At 38.6% G+C, this 17080-nt stretch overlaps 1 protein-coding gene across 26 annotated transcripts in view; it reads right to left on the bottom strand.

Moving 5' to 3' along the window:
• The window catches only part of SATB1 (SATB homeobox 1), a 123056-nt gene that overhangs the window by 41093 nt on the left and 64883 nt on the right, over positions 1-17080 (bottom strand). For 21 of the 26 annotated variants that reach the window (XM_033166006.1, XM_033166028.1, XM_033166005.1 and 18 more), the window contains 3 exons: positions 12262-12372; positions 7765-7977; positions 4392-4547 (listed from right to left, as the gene is read on the bottom strand). In XM_033166006.1, the coding sequence (XP_033021897.1) occupies positions 4392-4547; positions 7765-7977; positions 12262-12372 (480 nt within the window). The remainder of the gene's footprint in view (positions 1-4391; positions 4548-7764; positions 7978-12261; positions 12373-17080) is intronic. The other 5 variants (XM_033166026.1, XM_033166019.1, XM_033166021.1 and 2 more) reach the window with 1 other exon arrangement.

The raw sequence follows: 17080 nt of genomic DNA, 5'->3' as shown, positions 1-17080 counted from the left end.
TGAGCTTAAGAAGGTAATGAAAGTTACCTTTTGTAAGAAACCAGAGGCATTCCTCCTGAGCATAACCAATGAAGAGATACCCAGTCAGGATAGAGTGTTTTTTATGTATGCCACAACAGCAGCTAGAATTTTATTGGCAAGAACATGGAAAGGTGAAGAGATACCAACGGTGGAGGAATGGCAGATGAAGATGATGGAATATATGGAACTCGCAGAACTGACCGTCAGAATCCGAGACCAGAGGGAGGGGAAGGCGTCGCAGGAGTGGAAAAAATTCAAAGACTATTTGGTTAAATCAGTTAAACTGAATATTTGAGCAGAAATAAACAGAACATCGGCTTTGGTAGATATGTGTTAGATAGGAATGGTAAGAGGAATTGTTGTTATGTGAAAGATGTATGTGTCAAAATATGTTAAGATAGGTTGTCAAGATAAGATACATAGTGATTGAGATATTTGACTAAGTGAAAGCTAAGTATATTAAATTTGGGTAAAAGTGAATTGAATAATATATAAAGCTACCTTGAAGAAGTATATGTTTTCTGAAGACAGTGGAGGGAACGGGGGAAGTCCCCAAATAGAGAAGTTAGAAACAAGAAATATTCAAAGAAAGATATTGGTTAAGGTTTGTATATGTTATCTCTATGTCTTTATTGTTGTTATTGTTTTTAATGCTGATTATGTTTATTGTTTATTGTTGATTAGGTTTAATGTTTATTGTGTTTTTTATTGAGGTTTATGCTATTGTTGTATTTTGTGTTGTTGTTGTATTTTGTTCTTCTTTTTCTATTGGAAAATAATAAAATCTTATAAAAAAAAAAACAAAGCTATGATAGCCAATCTAATTTTTTTTTTTCATGATTATCCAATATGATGTGCCAGATGAATAGTTCTTTATGGAAACATAAAAATACTATCAAACATTCATACCAGAAAATAAATACCAGTGCAATTTAAGCAATGTCATCGCGATATTAACTAAGTAATAAGGGGATCCGTTTTTGCAAAATGGCAGGGCCATATATTGTGCTACTGAAATGACCAAGCAGCAGTTGTTTCTAGGCATGGCGCTACCACACTGTAAAAGCGAAACTCTGCATTGGGCTTCCCTAAACCACAAGCACTGCCAAGATTTCTTCTTATATACTTAGGTTCCCTTTAACATCACAAGGAGGTGGGAAACAGCCTAGCAAAAAAAAAGTAGTCCTCGTGTCACACTGTACAGTGAGGAAGTCTGAGAACACCCAAATGACACCTGTCTATTTTACATGTGAAATTAAATAATGCAGTTGTGACAGTGAAAGACTCCGTTCTATATATTTGTATAGTACAAATATAATTAGTTATGCCTTATCCTTGTTCTCAACAGGATATCACAGACTTGGATGGAACTAGTCTGACTCCTTGCTGATGTAGGAAATCCAGTACTACATCACACGATAAGTGGCCATTGACCTGCACTTTAAAACCTGCAATGAAGGTGGCCTGTTCCACTGTCAAGCAGCTTGCACTGTTAATAAGTTATTAATTTCCAAATTGTGCGCCCTCTTTCCATGTCAGCTTCTTACTACCCAGAACACTGTACTGCAGTAGCAGCAGCCATTTGTTTAAATGGTGATTGCATTAAGGTGACTGGCACGTTTGTTTTCCACAATGCAATTTTCAGCACCCCGAAATTCAGTTGTCCATTCAGTAGGGAATGAATGGTATGTAACCGTTTTGGAAGGCCACGACAAGGGTTGAAAGACAATGGGTGCTGTTCTGAGATGCACTTGTCTAAGATTATTGCATACTCCTGGACTTTCTTAATTGCCTTTCTTCAGCTGCAGCCAAAAAGTGTGGCTTCCACTAGAGAACTGACAAATTGCCTTTTCAAAAGTAAGACCTATTACAGGATTGCAGTGTATAGGATTGCAGTCTCAAAAGCCGTATTGCACAGCTGAACCATGCTGAGCAAATAAAAGCAAGATGTGAATGCTAACTGGTGATATTAGGAATCCCAGACCACAATGTCTGGAAATTAAAAGCCTGTAATTCCACACTTTTCAGTTTAAAACTAAAACCAGTGGAATAATTAAAATGGACTGTTTGTAATGGTGCCTCTTGCACAAAGTGCTCTGTAATATTCAGCAAACTATTTTTTAAAAAGTGCGTAAGTATATGTACTAATATTCTTAGGTCAATAATAATTGGAAGGATGTGCACTGCAGAATGTGCTTTCAAATAAGATTAGAGGTACTCTCAATAATGTATCACCTAATACTGTTATTGTTAGATCAGTTATTTTCAACTATATGTAAACTTCCTGTTTCCTAAGATTACCGATATTCCCTCTGGTCTATACTCAAGAGAAAAGACATACTAGATTTAAAATTAAATTAGAAGATGTGTCCTACGTGGACTTTACGATGCAGTTAGAATTCAGGGGTGGGGACAAACTCTTGGCATCAACTACACTAGCACAGTAAGCAACCAAGTGACTTTATGGCTACAATATCCAAGGGAAACTGGAAAAGACCAAGGATGGGTAACACGGTCGGGTGCTGGCAACGGATGTTTCATCTTAATGCATAACCTTCGCATGAAAATAAAAGACATCTAAAGAAGCACACAGGTTTGAAGTCGCGGTTAACATTCTATCATAATTAGAAACATTTCAAGAGCCCTGTAATTTCCAATCAAAATTACAGTAATTTCCAATACACAAGCCATGATTCATGACAGAATTTTTACATTCCATGAGAGATTATAGTGGCCTGGTGTATGACACAGTGAGTATAGAGCTAACATAAACAATTCCATTTAATGTTTAAACAGCACTTGGTGTTTAGAATCCCACAATAAAAGAAACATATTATTGCAGAAATTATCACTTTGACAGTGATTGAAGGGTAGGCAGGCATGTGGCCTGTAAAGCTATAATTTTTTACAGTCCACAGCTTGAGTTTAATCATTTTGATATAACATTTCCAAAATATCCTTTTAAGTATTCCTTACAGCATATAACTTTAAAAAGAAACATCTTTTCTATGTAATGAAAGATGGAGCAACTCCCAACTGCAAATATTTCCAAAGTTGAAGCTTAAATAACAAAACAAACTGCAACAACAGAGTCCAAAATACACCCCCAATAAAGGGAACTTATATTATATTACTCAAGCTATAAGTGACAAACACACACCCTTTGGGTAGTTTTAAGAAGCTGATATCATGGCTAAGGAAAATCTACCACGCAAATCAACTTTGTAGTTAACTGCCCTGTTTCCACATATTTTCATGTGTATAATCTAATTTTGGCCATGTGTTTCAAGAACTCTAACACTGCTAACAATAATGTACCACTATCTCCAGCGAACTGAGCACAATTGCTATGTGGAGAAAAAAAATCAAACATGCCATTTCTGTCTCCAGCAGTAAATTACCTTCACTCTGCACACTGACTTTCTATTCAATTTCATTAAAAAAAATGAGAGTGTTCATATTAAACCACTGGATATTCTATAGGTAACACTTGTATTATAATAGCACCCAACTACTGGCATTTAAAATTGAAAAGCTTGTACAACAGCATTTAAAATGGTTTCTGGGGCAGTAGCAGCAGATGCTGAGAAAGGATCCGGTTTGGGACCGAACAGACTAAATGATCTGTGTCATCAGAATAAGGCAAGAAGGCAAAAAAAATGATACACTGAACAAATGAGAGCAAATAAAAAATAAATTAAAAAATAAGGCAGCATAGGAAAAGGTACACGCAGAATTAGAGAGGGGCAAGAAGTATAAGTATTTCTATGCAAATGATAGAAGCCTCAAGCTTAGACCACCTGGTAATATTGATAAAGTTTTGGGTAGACACTGTATACATAGAGATACAAAGATAAGAGGAGAGGGTGATTCAAACCAGTAGTTGTACAGGGAGATACAGCAATATGTTAAGGATTGAAAAAGAGGAAGGGCTAACAGAGGTTTTCGGATGTCGACAGTGGTGGATTAATAACAATTATGAAGATAATGGTACAGAAAACTATGGGGGAAAGAGGGGGGAAGATAAGAGTTAAGATTAATAAGTTAAATGAAAATAGACTATTTATGATGATCATTGTAGCAATATATAATTTAGACCTTCAGTGTGGTTCGAGTTGTGAGTCCCTGGCCATTATGATGGTAGCTTTCCCTCATATCACAAGGAAAAACATCAAATTTTACAACAGATAAGGCAACATTCAAAGAAAGCTATTCAAAGGTATTGCAAATTTCAACTGTTACATTGTTGTTACCCAACATGTCCATATAGCATTCTGTTTCCCCCTCTAAATGCAGGCCAAATCAACTCCACATTGGAACAAATGTTGGAAAAGCAAATGTAGCCCACTGATGCCTGATAAGGCCCTTACCTGGCTTTTAGTTGCTGCAACCTTTGCAAATAATGCTTGAGACACTTTAGCTCTCTTCATTTCCTGCTGAATCTCATCATAAATGGAAGCATTAATGTTCATAGTATTGTTTTCTGGTTTTCCATTCCTTTCTGTTGCAATAGCCGTAGTTTTTACCTGGAAAATAAGATATGAATGTCACATTTCAAAGGATGCCCAACTGAATGGCAGTACAGCTGTAACAACACACCATTGGTGTAGTGTGGGTTGCCAGCGCCTGGAACCGTTAGCACTCCCCAAGACCCTTCCACCAGCCCAGTTTTGAATAAAGTCAATGAAACAATTATTTCAACTAGCAAGCTTGAACCTAGTAAAAGTTCCTGAGCACATGCAAAGTGCCTTTCCTTTTCGTTGAGAAAGTGCAGCCTTCCCCACACCACCCTTCCCATCACACACAGCAGTAAGAAGAAGCTCACTTGACCATGAAGATCACTGGGTGACCTAGGGCCAGTCACAGTTTCTCAGCCTAATCTACCTCACAGGGTTGTTGTGAGGAGAAAATGGAGGCGAAGAACTATGTATACCACCTTGATATGTAAGCAGCAGCAACAGCAACAAGTTTTATCAATTTATAGACTCAGGAAACACAGCTAAAGACTCCCTGACAGATGGCCAGGTGGTTCATGTTCTTGACTAGAAACCATTGTGGTGCAGGGGCTGCTTTCACAATTTCATGGAGCTGACCAAATAATCCACGTCTCTGGTTTCAGCAATTGATGGAGAGGCTGAAGAAATCTGTTAAGATGCACCATCAACCGAATCCCTCCCAGACAAGTAAGGTTAAAATTTCCACTCTTCCCTGCTGAGCAAACCTAGCAACTCCAGGCACCCAGACAAAACACGAGCAAATGTGTACGCTCTTTTCGGTCTAGGGCAGTGAGGGCCAAACTTGGCCCTCCAGCTGTTTTGGGACTACAATTCCCATCACCCCTGACCACTGGTCCTGTTAGCTAGGGATGATGGAAGTTGTAGTCCAAAAACAGCTGGAGGGCCAAGTTTGGCCATCACTGCTCTAGGGTCATTCCTGTCTCATCGATCAGTTCTTTGTAGGAAGGTTACCCAACAAGCCAGACACAGCCTTTTATCGAAACTACATTTTCTAACATGCTTCATCCAAATAATGTCAAGAGCATGGGATTCTTTTAACTGCGTATAGATAAATATAATAGTGAACAAAGATTAGAAGACTCTTTGAAAACTTGGGGGGGGGAATGACGAGAGATGAGGACAAATTACTTTAGGCTGCTTGGCATACCTTTATGAACTTGGGTTATAGGTTGCTAGAGAAGGGTTATTTCATTTCTCCAAAATCTTGCACAGCAGATCAGTCTCAAAAACACTTCCCTTCCTTTCTAACAGTTTCTCTTGAACCATTAAGAATATCATGGATGATTAGTCTGCTGTGCTCTACTGAGCACTACGTATTGCTAATTAACCTTTTAGAGGCTATCTACAAAGGCTTTTCCCCCTCCAGAACTTCTATTGAAAGCATCAGTCACAATTTAATGTGTGTGATACATTATAGATTTTTTTTAAAAGAAGTTTTTATAATACTATGTTTTCTGAAAAATAATAATTTAGTGTTAGAGTAAGAAATGAACTCAGGACAGAGCTAAGGAAGAAAGTGGAAGCAAAAGGACATAAAACTTTCACTATGTTAAATTGGAGCACCACTGAATCCCATAAGAAGAGTTGTTATTTATACAGCATCATCAGTGCATTAAGGCACTTTGCAAAATTTGAAACAAATGCCCACTAAAATCTTACACCTAAAAAATTTAATACAACCAGGAATCAACTATGCAGTTATTTGTAATGGTGACAAAACTTTGCTAACATTTCCATGAAACTGCCATGAGCCTTTATTCTCATCTGTCTAAGAAAATATAATTTCCATTCCTAGCAGCTCTTTAAAAAATATTTAGAAAAGACACATCTCCTAGCAATTCTATCTATCTTGGCTGACAATAAAAACAGGAATTTTTGGAGTCATTCATATTTCTTGAACGAAGCCCAAATTTACCCAAACAGGTAATTTAACAGCTTTTCACAAATATGGGCTTTCTCATATTTTTTCCCATGTGAAAATGAAACAAAAAACCCCAACCCTTTTATATACATATTCCCATAAGTACTGTTTTAGTTTAGGGACAAAAATCTTTTTTAATCCTGGTTTAGCTTTTAATATGACATTGTACAATAAAATTCATAAAGTACTTCATTCCAGGCAAAACAAACTACTTTTCAGTTCAGTTCTTCAAATGGCACAAGAGGTATAATAAATGCAGTTGCTCTCATTCAGAATGGATTTTTATCAGGACAAAGTTTACTACTCCATTATTACAGTGGCGCCTGGAAGCATATTTATATTTAAATGTTAGTGTTTCCATTAACTGTCCTCTCCATGGTTATTTCTCAAGGATGGAAGGTTGTATTTCATACTTTGGCCATTTCACGTGTGTCATTAAAATAAGACTTGGCACAAAGGTAGTCAGTTAGAACTATTTTCTATATAGCAAACAGCCAAGCATTTAGATTTCAAAGGTGTTTAAACGATCTTAATTAAGTGATAAGCTCACAGAATTAAGTGATAAGCTCACAGAAAGAAATCCTGAAATTAGAAATTGTGGGCAGTGTATCTGAAGACAAACGCCATCTCAGCAGCAAGAAGTCATGAGGGTCCAAGCAGCCTCTAATTCAGAAACTTTAGTTCAATTTATCTTTGACTGGGTTTCGAGAACTATTGAAGAATCTGCTTAAATAATGTCAATGAAATTATTGATTATTAAAATATATATATATATATAGCTATGCCTGTTACTAAAAGAGACATCCATTATTAGTAATTCACGGCTGAATGTCTGTTATTGTTTTCCATTCAAAGATGTACCTCCCCCTTCACACATTACGGTGTTCTTTGAAGGGCTCCACATACAGGCACTCATTGTGCCTGTAACTGATCAAATGGAATTAACTGAGCCTGCAACACCCTTCAGGATTTTAAAGCATTATTTCAGAGCTAGTGCAAACCTTTAGGAGCTTCAGAGAACTATCATAATTTTGTACCTGGTTGACTTTCACACCACAAGGCTAAATCTCTGTAATCCATCTGAGGACTTTACTAAGACTGCCGACTTCCTTTTTTTAAAAAGCGAAACCAATGCAGGCTGCACTGCTCATGCAATTTTGATACACAAAACTAAATCAGAACTTCCAGCTGCATTACTGTATCTGAAAAACAACAACAGCTATACAGCTTGCCTTTCCTTTTCACACATCATCAAAGTACATCATTTAGCATCAAACAGATCAGAAAGACTTTAAAATAGTTTACTTGTGTTGGTCGGCTGGGCGGTGTGCTTATAAGAGGTGTGGGGCCCATTGCAGAAGCTGCATTCAAACTTCTTTCCCTTTCATCCTGGTATATTCGATCTCTTTCTGCTTCCGGCAGCTGCAAGAAATTCTGCATAGCCCGAAGGTTTACCAGTAAAGATTGTGATGCGGTCTTGGGGTCTTCTTCCTTTCGCAGGATTTCTGAGAGCAAGCCCTGTAGAGGAAAAACACACACACAAACACACACACACAAAACAAAAAGCCATATTACTCTATGCAGCCTTATATAACAAACAGCCACTGCTAATCATGATTTGCTTTGCTTCCCTAACTTTAGAAAACGCACAACAAAAAGGCATTCATCCTGCATAGGAATATATTACTGACAATTTAGGTAATACAGAAGAGAGCCTCAATTGTATTCCTAATTTTATTAAGCATCTGCTTTACGCACAATACAGACTGAATCTGCTTAATTGGTCTCCTCTTTTTTACTGACTTAACTTGCCATGAAATCTTTCTAAGACAGGAAATAAGAATAAGAATAAATAAAATAGAAGTAATTCTGCAGCATTATTGCATCACTGCTATTCAAAGTGTGTAATAGGGCATATATTAAAATGATACAGGCATATCTAGAAATTTGAGGGCAGTTCACAATTTACACAGAACTCGTTTACAAAAAAGAGAGAGCAAAATCCACCTGTAGACTGTACTTTGCTTCTCCCCACCCCTTCCTTGCTGCTCTCAACAATCGAAAAATATCATGACTAATCGTTGGATTGGATTATCACAGGTAATCATTGGAAACATGGCTTAATTGGTTATGACAAATGTCTCAATATTTTTTCCTTCTCTCCTTCCCAAATAATTGGAATAATCACACACACACAGGAAAATAGTAGGAAATTATCCAACAAAATTTGGAATTTGCAGCCAACTCACAATGGGAATTATTTACTCATTTATTTATGCATTTGTAGTCAAGATTCAAAGGCAGACATCTAAGGGCTCTCACCCAGGTATTAATGACCCTCGCACAATCAGCTACCACAAACAGACTCTTACGTATCTAAAATTCTCTTATCTTCCTTTAGGATATACACAGGAAGGTTTTGTTTCCACTCCAAAAGAAACAGACAGATAGACAGACATACTATTTTTGATTAATAATGGCTTTGGTTTCTTGCCATATTTTAGGTAGCTGATTATTTAACTCGACCAAGCAGTTGCATAGAATCACAGAATTGCAGAGTTAGAAGGCACCCCAAGGGCCATCTAGTCCAACCCCCTGCAATGCAGGAATCCTGCCCACAGCCATTCCTGGGTGGACTCGAACCACTAACCTTCTGGTTAACAGTCAAATGCACTGACCCATTGCACCATGAGGCTTCTATACATGACTTAGCAGTGGGATTTACTTCAAGTAGTGGAAACTTTGCCCCCCCCCCCACGTTACTGAACTATCTCTCTCTCCATCCTTGACCACTTGCCATGCCTGCAAGGCCCAAGGGAAATGTGGTTCAGCAACATCTGGAGGACTGAAAGTTCTTCATTCTTGATCTACTTGATTAGCTTGTCTAGCGCTGGGGGGGGGGTGTGCAAGCTGTCCAGCGGGGCGATTACAGGTAGGTAGCCATGTTGGTTTGTGTTGGGGTTTTTTTTTTTTAATTCCTTCCAGTAGCACCTTAGAGCCCAACTAAGTTTGTTCTTGGTATGAGCTATTGTGTGCATGCACACTTCTTCAGATACACTGAAACAGAAGTCACCAGACCCTTTTATATAGTGAGAGAGTGGGGAGGGGTATTAATCAGAAGGGTGGTGGGAATGGGTGATTGGCTGATAGGTGTGGAAAATGTGTTGACGACTGTTAACAACTGCAATTGGTCTTACAGGAAGAAGCAAGGGGTGAGATGGCTAAAGATAGCTTTGCCATGTATAATGAGATAAGAATCCAATGTCTTTGTTCAGACCAGGTCTCTCCATGGTTTTAAGTTTGGTAATTAGTTGCAATTCAGCAACTTCTCTTTCCAGTCTATTTCTGAAATTCCTTTGTAGTAAGACAGCTACTTTGAGATCTTGTATAGAATGTCCTGGGAGACAAATGTTCTCCTACTGGTTTCTGTCTTGTGATTCCTGATATCAGATTTATATCCATTTATCCTTTGGCGTAGGGGGGGCGATTGGCACCCATTGGGGGCAATTGGCGCCGTGATTGGCGTCCAGGGGGCATATGGTTCAGTGATTGGCGCCCAGGGGGGATTTTGTCATCCCCCGGATGACACCCTGGGCAGCCTGCCCCCACCACCCCCCTTCCTACACCCCTGGGATGACCCACAGGTTTTTGTGTGTGTTTGTTTCTTCTTCAGGCAACCTTAACAAGATTATACCCACATCACGATTATTATTACCACCATCATCATTAAATTTGCAAACCACCATTTATGTGAAGATCACCGGGCGGTTCACAATAAAAAAAATACAAAATGAGAACACAAAGTTTCAAATAAAAACAAAAACAAACTCATAACCCCCCCTCTAGAATTCTAGAGGAAGCCCTTTTTATGAAAGGACTCAACTGATGTTAGAGTTAACACTTCACAAAGTCATAGAGATGTGAAGGCAATCTGAGTTAATCAAAACCCAGACCAGGGAGCAAAGAGATCTTAAGAGAGACTTGGAGGAGCACAATCACTGCTCCACAAAACACATTTTGAAAAGGGCAAATTCAATTTTATCTTTGCAAAGGAATTAAAAAAGAAAGCATGTGAAAAGCAGCAGCCAGGTACTTTAAGTACATCGTGCAGCAAAGAGGCTCAGCCTTTAAAGCAGGTTACCCAAGAAACAAAAAGATCACAACATTAGAAGAATTTGTCCAGCCAGGCTCTGATGCTACGTAAGCGCTGTGCAGGAAGGGTTCGCAAACAGAGCACTGTGCTATTATGTGTCATACCCAGTAGTACAAATGGTGACAACAAAAATGGATGACAATTTTTTTCTTAGGCGGTATATATTGTAAAGGCATTGACCTTCCAGGAAGAATAAATGTAATTATTTGTGGGTCAAATGTTAATTCCAAAACAGATTCAGGATATGATGCTACAGTAATTTCAGAGGAGAATTACAAGGCAGATACTGTTTTACACTGCACTGAGATTGTTCTACTACCGAAATAATATACAAAGAGGAGCAGTTCATTGCATGTGTGTTACAAGGTGGTAACCTCCTCAGTACCTGCCTAAGAGAAAAAGAAGGAATGTTTGGAGACACTAGTCTAAAAAGAAGGCGACTAGTGTCAACTAGTGACCAACTAGATGCCAATGGGAAGCTCACAAGCAGAAGAGTACAACAAAATTCTCTCCATTTCTGATTCCCAGCAAATGGTATTCAGAGACCAACATAAGAGATAGAAGTCCGTCCGTCCAGCTTCTGTGCGTAAAGGTGCTGCTGCTGTTCCCTTAGGTAAGGGGAATAATCTCCTAAGAAATTGATTCCGCACTGTTTCTAGCCCTTTGATAGTGTTCTTGTCCTCTCCCCAAATTTTGACTCTGTACAGCATCTCATCTCTGTTAGATTTAATAAGCCACGATGGGCGAGGGTTAAGTAAAAATACGGTTGGCTGGACACAACCAAGCATCTTATCCAAATAATCAGGCTCCAATAACTGAAATTTATTCATGAAAGCTAGGGTATAAACACTGCATCCTGATGGTTGTGAGCAACTTAATAATAATAATAATAATAATAATAATAATAATAATAATAATAATTTATTATTTATACCCACCCATATGGCTGTGTTTCCCTGGCCACTCTTCAGAGTACATTGTAAATATGTAACAGCACTCTACCAAGGGTTGCACCAAATTCCTCCTGGGCTAGACTTCAAAAGATCTCACAATACTCAGAAAAGCTCTGCTGGATGATACTGAGAGGATTCAACAGCAGAGGAGAAAAACTGTTTCTGTACTTCCATCACTACTAGAGTAGCTTGATACTGGGGCTCTATATTGTGGTCAGCTGGATACACCATTAATTTTTTTGTACCTGCATTCCAACCATTTTCATTTTTCAAAATTATTTGTGTGCATTACCAGGAGGACTGCATGGTTCAGAATTGATGTCAGTTGCATTCTGCTCCATAATTCTTACTGAAGCAGAAAAACTTTATTTTATGTATTGCTTATACCCCACTTTACTGAGGAAGCCCCAAGTTGCAAACAGAAAACTCAGCAAAAATATTAGGATAATCTATAACTAAACATAGCATATATTAACATATAAAACAAGTAAAAGCTATAGTCATGTCAAAATAATGCAGTAAATATGTTAAATCCATACAGAACTTATACAATGATTTTATGTTTTGGTTTAGTAGAGATATAATAGCCCACTATTGGCAAAAGTCAAATAAATACACACTGGGAAAGTGGGTAATAAGTACTATCTTGGAGAAACCAATTATTAAAACACATTGAAAGGAGTAAGTGCAGCAAACCTTAGTTGTACTGATTGTAGCTGGATTCCTACTGCAAACAAATTTCAGCATATAGTTTGTAACTTCTTTCCTGCATTGCTTTTTTTCCACAACATGCCAATTGCTTTTCCACTAAAAAATGGAAGGCAGAAATCACTAGCGTGCAGGCACACACACACGTCTCTATATAGACTATGTTCTTCCAAGCTCTTCATAGACCATAAACACTTGATGACCTTCATACATGAAAATAGTTGGACCAAGTATCACTACAAAGCCATTCAGTGTTTGCCATGGCAGACATCTTGCAACAGAGTCCCACAATGCAAGCATACACTATCAAGTTAAGAGGGGGGGATGTCAAACTTACATTAATACTGTGCATACTTTTCTTTGTCAGATCCATATTGCTATTCACAGAGATTTGGAATGTCAAGAAGTCTTCTAGTATATCACACTGAGATGGTCTAAAAGCAATGTTTCAGAGATGACTAGAAAGTACTTTGCTGACCATCGGCAAGTAAGCAAATTGGAAAGGCTGATAACAGATGGCAGATGTATTGATTGTACCAAAATCTATGAAGAAAGAAATCCTAGAGCTTGTCCAGTAGCAACCTCTTCAGATACACTGTGTATCTAAAGTGTGCATGCAGATGAAAACTTATACCCAGAACAAACTTAGTTGGTCTCTAAGGTGCTACGGGACAATTTTTTATTTATTTCGACTGTGTCAGATCAACACGGCTACCTACCTGAATCTAGAATCCTAGACCTTGTTCACAAAGGAGATAAAAGTATAATCACAAGTTGTGAACAAGCCATGCGGATAGCACAATACTAGAAATGACATAAAAAAACCAAAAATATTATCTTGTGACTGTTTTAGAAGAAACAGATTGTCACAACAGAATCTTTCATCACTACACCCCATTGGGAGATGGACATTATTTGGCTGACACTAACTACAATTAAAGGTATATTGAGATACTCCCTTGCCTGGCATTATCTGCCACAGTGCTGTTGTACAACTGAATAATATCTTTGATAACTTTTGAATTTCAGATAAAATTCATGACCTAAAATATAGTCCAATTTGCAGCAACTGAATTCAGTCACTCTGGACATCTTATAACTTTTGCTATGTTACCAACAGTTAAGGACAATGAGCAGTACAGACTGCAGTGAAAATCTTGAGAGCAGAAATGACATATATACTTGCTCTTTTAAACTTCAGGTCAACGCTACTGATTCTACTGGATGCAGTCCAGCAAATTACTCACGGAAAGACAAATCGGAATACTATTCCAACCCTAGAGAAGAACCTCTTTCCAAAAAGGCCTGAGTTGGGAAAAGTTGCTCAATTAGCAGGCCAAGAGAAGTTATGAGCATTCTATAACTAATCCAGTTCAAAGCAGTAACTGCCACTTTTAAAGAGAGGAGACAAAGTTAATATCAAATTTGTTGGAGAAAACTTGATAGCATAACAGCTACTGTGGAAGAAATTAAATACCCAGATAATATTATGTTAAGATGGTACATGGAATACTCAAAAGAAACCAACATCTTCCTATCCCCAAGAAGTTAAAATCTGCAAATATATCAAGTAGTACTTGAAATCCCAAGTTCATCTACTGAGAATCAGCCAGAGCCATTTTGTAAGACTGAAAGTTATATTCCTACTCAGATTGTCATATGTTCTATACCTAAACTACCCAATACAGTTGTACATTGGCTCCTGAACGCCTTGCAAGTCAAATGTTTTGGCTCCCGAACGCCACAAACTCAGAATTGAGTGTTCTGGTTTGCGAACGTTCTTTGGAACCCAAATGTCCAATGGGGCTTCCGCAGCTTCCGATTGGCTGCAGGAGCTTCCTGCAGTCAATCGAAAGACACACTTTGGTTTCCGAATGTTTTGGAAGTCAAACGGACTTCTGGAACAGTCTCTGTTTGACTTCCAAGGTACGACTGTATGTTTATTCAACTACTGCTTCTTTAAGTAAAAGGGATGAGATGTGTGGACAGTGTGAACAGTGGGGAGGTATAGATAATGACAATGTCTATACCTCCAAATATAATCAGATCACCGGTAGCACTGGATTAGGAGTTCCCCATGTTTGTCTGCCCTTGAGGAAGACAACAGGTTTCTTATCTAGCTTCCTGATCGCTATTGCCCACGATGGCCTAGAACACGGATGTGAAACCTGTGGCCCTCCAGATATTGCTAGACTACAACTCCCATCATCCATGACCACTGATCAAGCTGACTATGCCTAATGAGAACTTGAATATTTTCAGACACGGAAAATGACAGCCACCCTATCTTGCTTTTCAGCTTTAAGCTATAAATGGAAAAGCAACTTTGCTTCCATACGTCTAAATTCTGTAGCCAGTGGGCAGTCCCTCTTTCTCCAGCACCAAATGTCAAATAGGATCACTCCCCCACAATCACTATGCACTCCCCCTGGCTGCAGTTGAGGGGTGGGAAGAGAGAAGACTGATATAAAGCCAATGCTATTTGGTAAAGGGAGGGTTAAATCCTAGGTGGAGATACAATCTATAGAGAAGAATATGGCTACAACTATCTAATATGCCAGTACAGCAGAGTGATAGGTCATGTAGAAATTGTGCAGCTAATTCAGGTGTATATGTGTGGAAGCTGATCAAGGAAACATGGGAAAGGGAAGTTTTATTCAAAATATATTGCAGATACCCTTTTAGAAGTGAGTGGCCGGTGTGGAAGCAGTCTATCAATATCTGGAAGGCTACTGGTCCTCCATCCCTGGCTTAGCGTCTAAGTCAGGGGTCAGCAATGTTTATCTTGCCAGGGCCAGATTGGTCCTGGGAAGATCCCTCCGTGGGCTGGATTGCGCACGCCTGTTATTTTCGGCATCTGCGTGTGTGCAGACGCAATTTTCAGTGCCGCGGAAATGAGTTGCCACGTCACGCCAGTTTAGTGCAGTGCAGGAGTGAGCAGCTCAGTTCGGGGACCGGTTAAACAACCTCTGCGGGCTGCTTCGGGCCCATGGGCCTTAGGTTGCTGACCCCTGGTCTAAGTCAGCCTTTCTCAACCTTGGGTCCCCAGATGTTGTTGCACTAAAACTCCCACTATCCCTAGCTAGCAGGATCAGCGTTTAGGGATGATGGGAGTTGTAATCCAGTAGCATCTGGGGACCCAAGGTTGAGAAAGGCTGCTTTAAGTGTTACACAACACTCCCTTCAGAAGAAGCTGTCTTGAAAGGAGGCATGCCCAAATCTTAAATTATGTCATTTCTTTATTGCAATAAACTAGCAGTTTTCTAGTCATATGAGCTGTAGCTCATAGGTTTTACTGATTTATTCCTGTTGTTTTAAAAAATAAATGCTCTTATTGATTTTTACTGAATGCCACTTTGCAGAAAGTGGTCTGTAAATAATATTAAATAAATAAGATATAAGCATAATTACTACAGTGACTATATTGCAACCAGCTACACCAGCGATTACCCCATTAATGCAGTCAAAGTAATTTGTCAATGTACTGTAATTCTGTTATTAAACTTTTGCTATGAGAGAAAAAGAGGATGAGCTTAGATGTGCTAATTTGGGAGGTCTGTTTTTCCCCTTACAGGAGAAGTCAATTTAAGCCACAACCACATCACAAAAAAATGAACATAATCTTTACAAATCATTCAAGTATATTTCATTAGTAATTGCACAAATATGTTCAATAAGTTTCAGTGCTTTCAAAAGCTAATTATGAATTCTTTAAAATAGGGAGATAAATGAAAGTGTCTGCCAATATGAACTAAAACATAGCCTGTCTGGCCCCCAGTTTGTCTGCTCTTTGAATGTAATCACTGATTCAGATAGATTTTATCAGGCTCCTGGAACTTCAAAGCTCTCTGAAGAAAAATATGATTTGCTCCCAAATATGCAGAACATCCTCATATGCTGTCTTTACTGCAATGGATTGAAATCTCATATCCAGGTGGAAGATTATTTTCAAACTCCACCCGCAAGTTTGGAGTCCTGCCAAGTAAGTTATAAGCAGACACATTTATCTTTGTCGCTTATTAGCAAGAGGAGAGCTGTCATGATAGTGTAATAGCACCTTTTTACCTTTTACTCAAACAGTGATATGGGTAGTGTGCTTTTTCTTAAATTACACTATGAAGAATAATACGAACACAGTGGCAATTTCTGTTATACTTAAGCAGGCAAATTTCCCTCCACCACATAATTTACAGAACTCAAATTCAATAAAACATTACAGGATGGTCCATTACTGTTATCAATTTTGAATAATCCATCTTCATTCTTCATTTTACTGGAAAATAAGCAGCGTGCCAAAGACAAGAGGGAAAAGGAGGAAAGAAAAATTGAAGAAAGCCTAACTGGGTGATGTGGGAAAACCATTGATGTGGCTTTAAAATTACTGCATGGACATTGCAGTACCTGCATGTTATTTCTTTAAAATTGAAGCTATTTAGAGGTAAGGGGCATCTACAAAATCTCTCTCTTTCGAAACTGAGCAGATCAAATGCTCTCCACTCCCTGTACTCAAACACCTCTCATTTTATCCAGATATGTTGCCCTGCAGTTCACTCAGACTTCAAAGTCCCAATGGAAGAAGCATGGAACATTAATTACTTGCAAGTGGGTTCCCCTGTTGTCTGTGTCAAGCAGCAGGCTAAGGAACCTGCAAACGGATCTACTTGTTAGCGAAGATCCAGCCTGCTGCTTAACATGGCAGAGTGGAACCTTTCCTCCCAAGCATGTATTTTCAAGAAGCAAGTCCTCAAGACTCATCAATTTCAGTGCTAAGCAGAAGAAAGTATTTAAAACCTTCGAAGAGGCTTTC

Source organism: Lacerta agilis, chromosome 12, assembly GCF_009819535.1.
Source record: "Lacerta agilis isolate rLacAgi1 chromosome 12, rLacAgi1.pri, whole genome shotgun sequence".
In the NCBI taxonomy this organism is placed as follows: domain Eukaryota; kingdom Metazoa; phylum Chordata; class Lepidosauria; order Squamata; family Lacertidae; genus Lacerta; species Lacerta agilis.
The sequence above is the reverse complement of the archived record's forward strand: the minus strand, read 5'-3'. Positions and strand labels throughout refer to the sequence as shown.